At 40.8% G+C, this 228-nt stretch overlaps 1 protein-coding gene across 1 annotated transcript in view; it reads right to left on the reverse strand.

Moving 5' to 3' along the window:
* The window catches only part of LOC138013550 (uncharacterized), a 6,355-nt gene extending 6,309 nt beyond the window's left edge, over positions 1-46 (reverse strand). The window contains exon 1 of the mRNA XM_068860654.1: positions 1-46. This exon is cut by the window's left edge and continues 110 nt beyond it. Within this exon, the coding sequence (XP_068716755.1) occupies positions 1-9 (9 nt within the window). The 5' untranslated portion in view covers positions 10-46.
* Positions 47-228: the final 182 nt, after the last annotated feature.

The following is a 228-nucleotide window of genomic DNA, read 5'->3' on the forward strand; positions in this document are numbered from 1 at the left end:
AGCAGCCATTTTGTATTTCTGCTACAGTTTACACTCTGTGTAATGGTAACTGGAATGTAACAACCAAAACGCGAGTCGCTTGGGGCCTCCTCGGGCACGTTTCACGAAAATCCCGCAACTTTTCGGGCCTTTTTCGGGTGTCATAATTCTCTTTATATCTTGAGAACGGAGAACGTTTAAGTCAACAAACTCTACTATCATTTTTCCTTTTGTTATCTTTAAAACATG

The sequence above is a fragment of the Montipora capricornis genome, chromosome 8, assembly GCF_036669925.1.
Source record: "Montipora capricornis isolate CH-2021 chromosome 8, ASM3666992v2, whole genome shotgun sequence".
NCBI classification, from domain to species: domain Eukaryota; kingdom Metazoa; phylum Cnidaria; class Anthozoa; order Scleractinia; family Acroporidae; genus Montipora; species Montipora capricornis.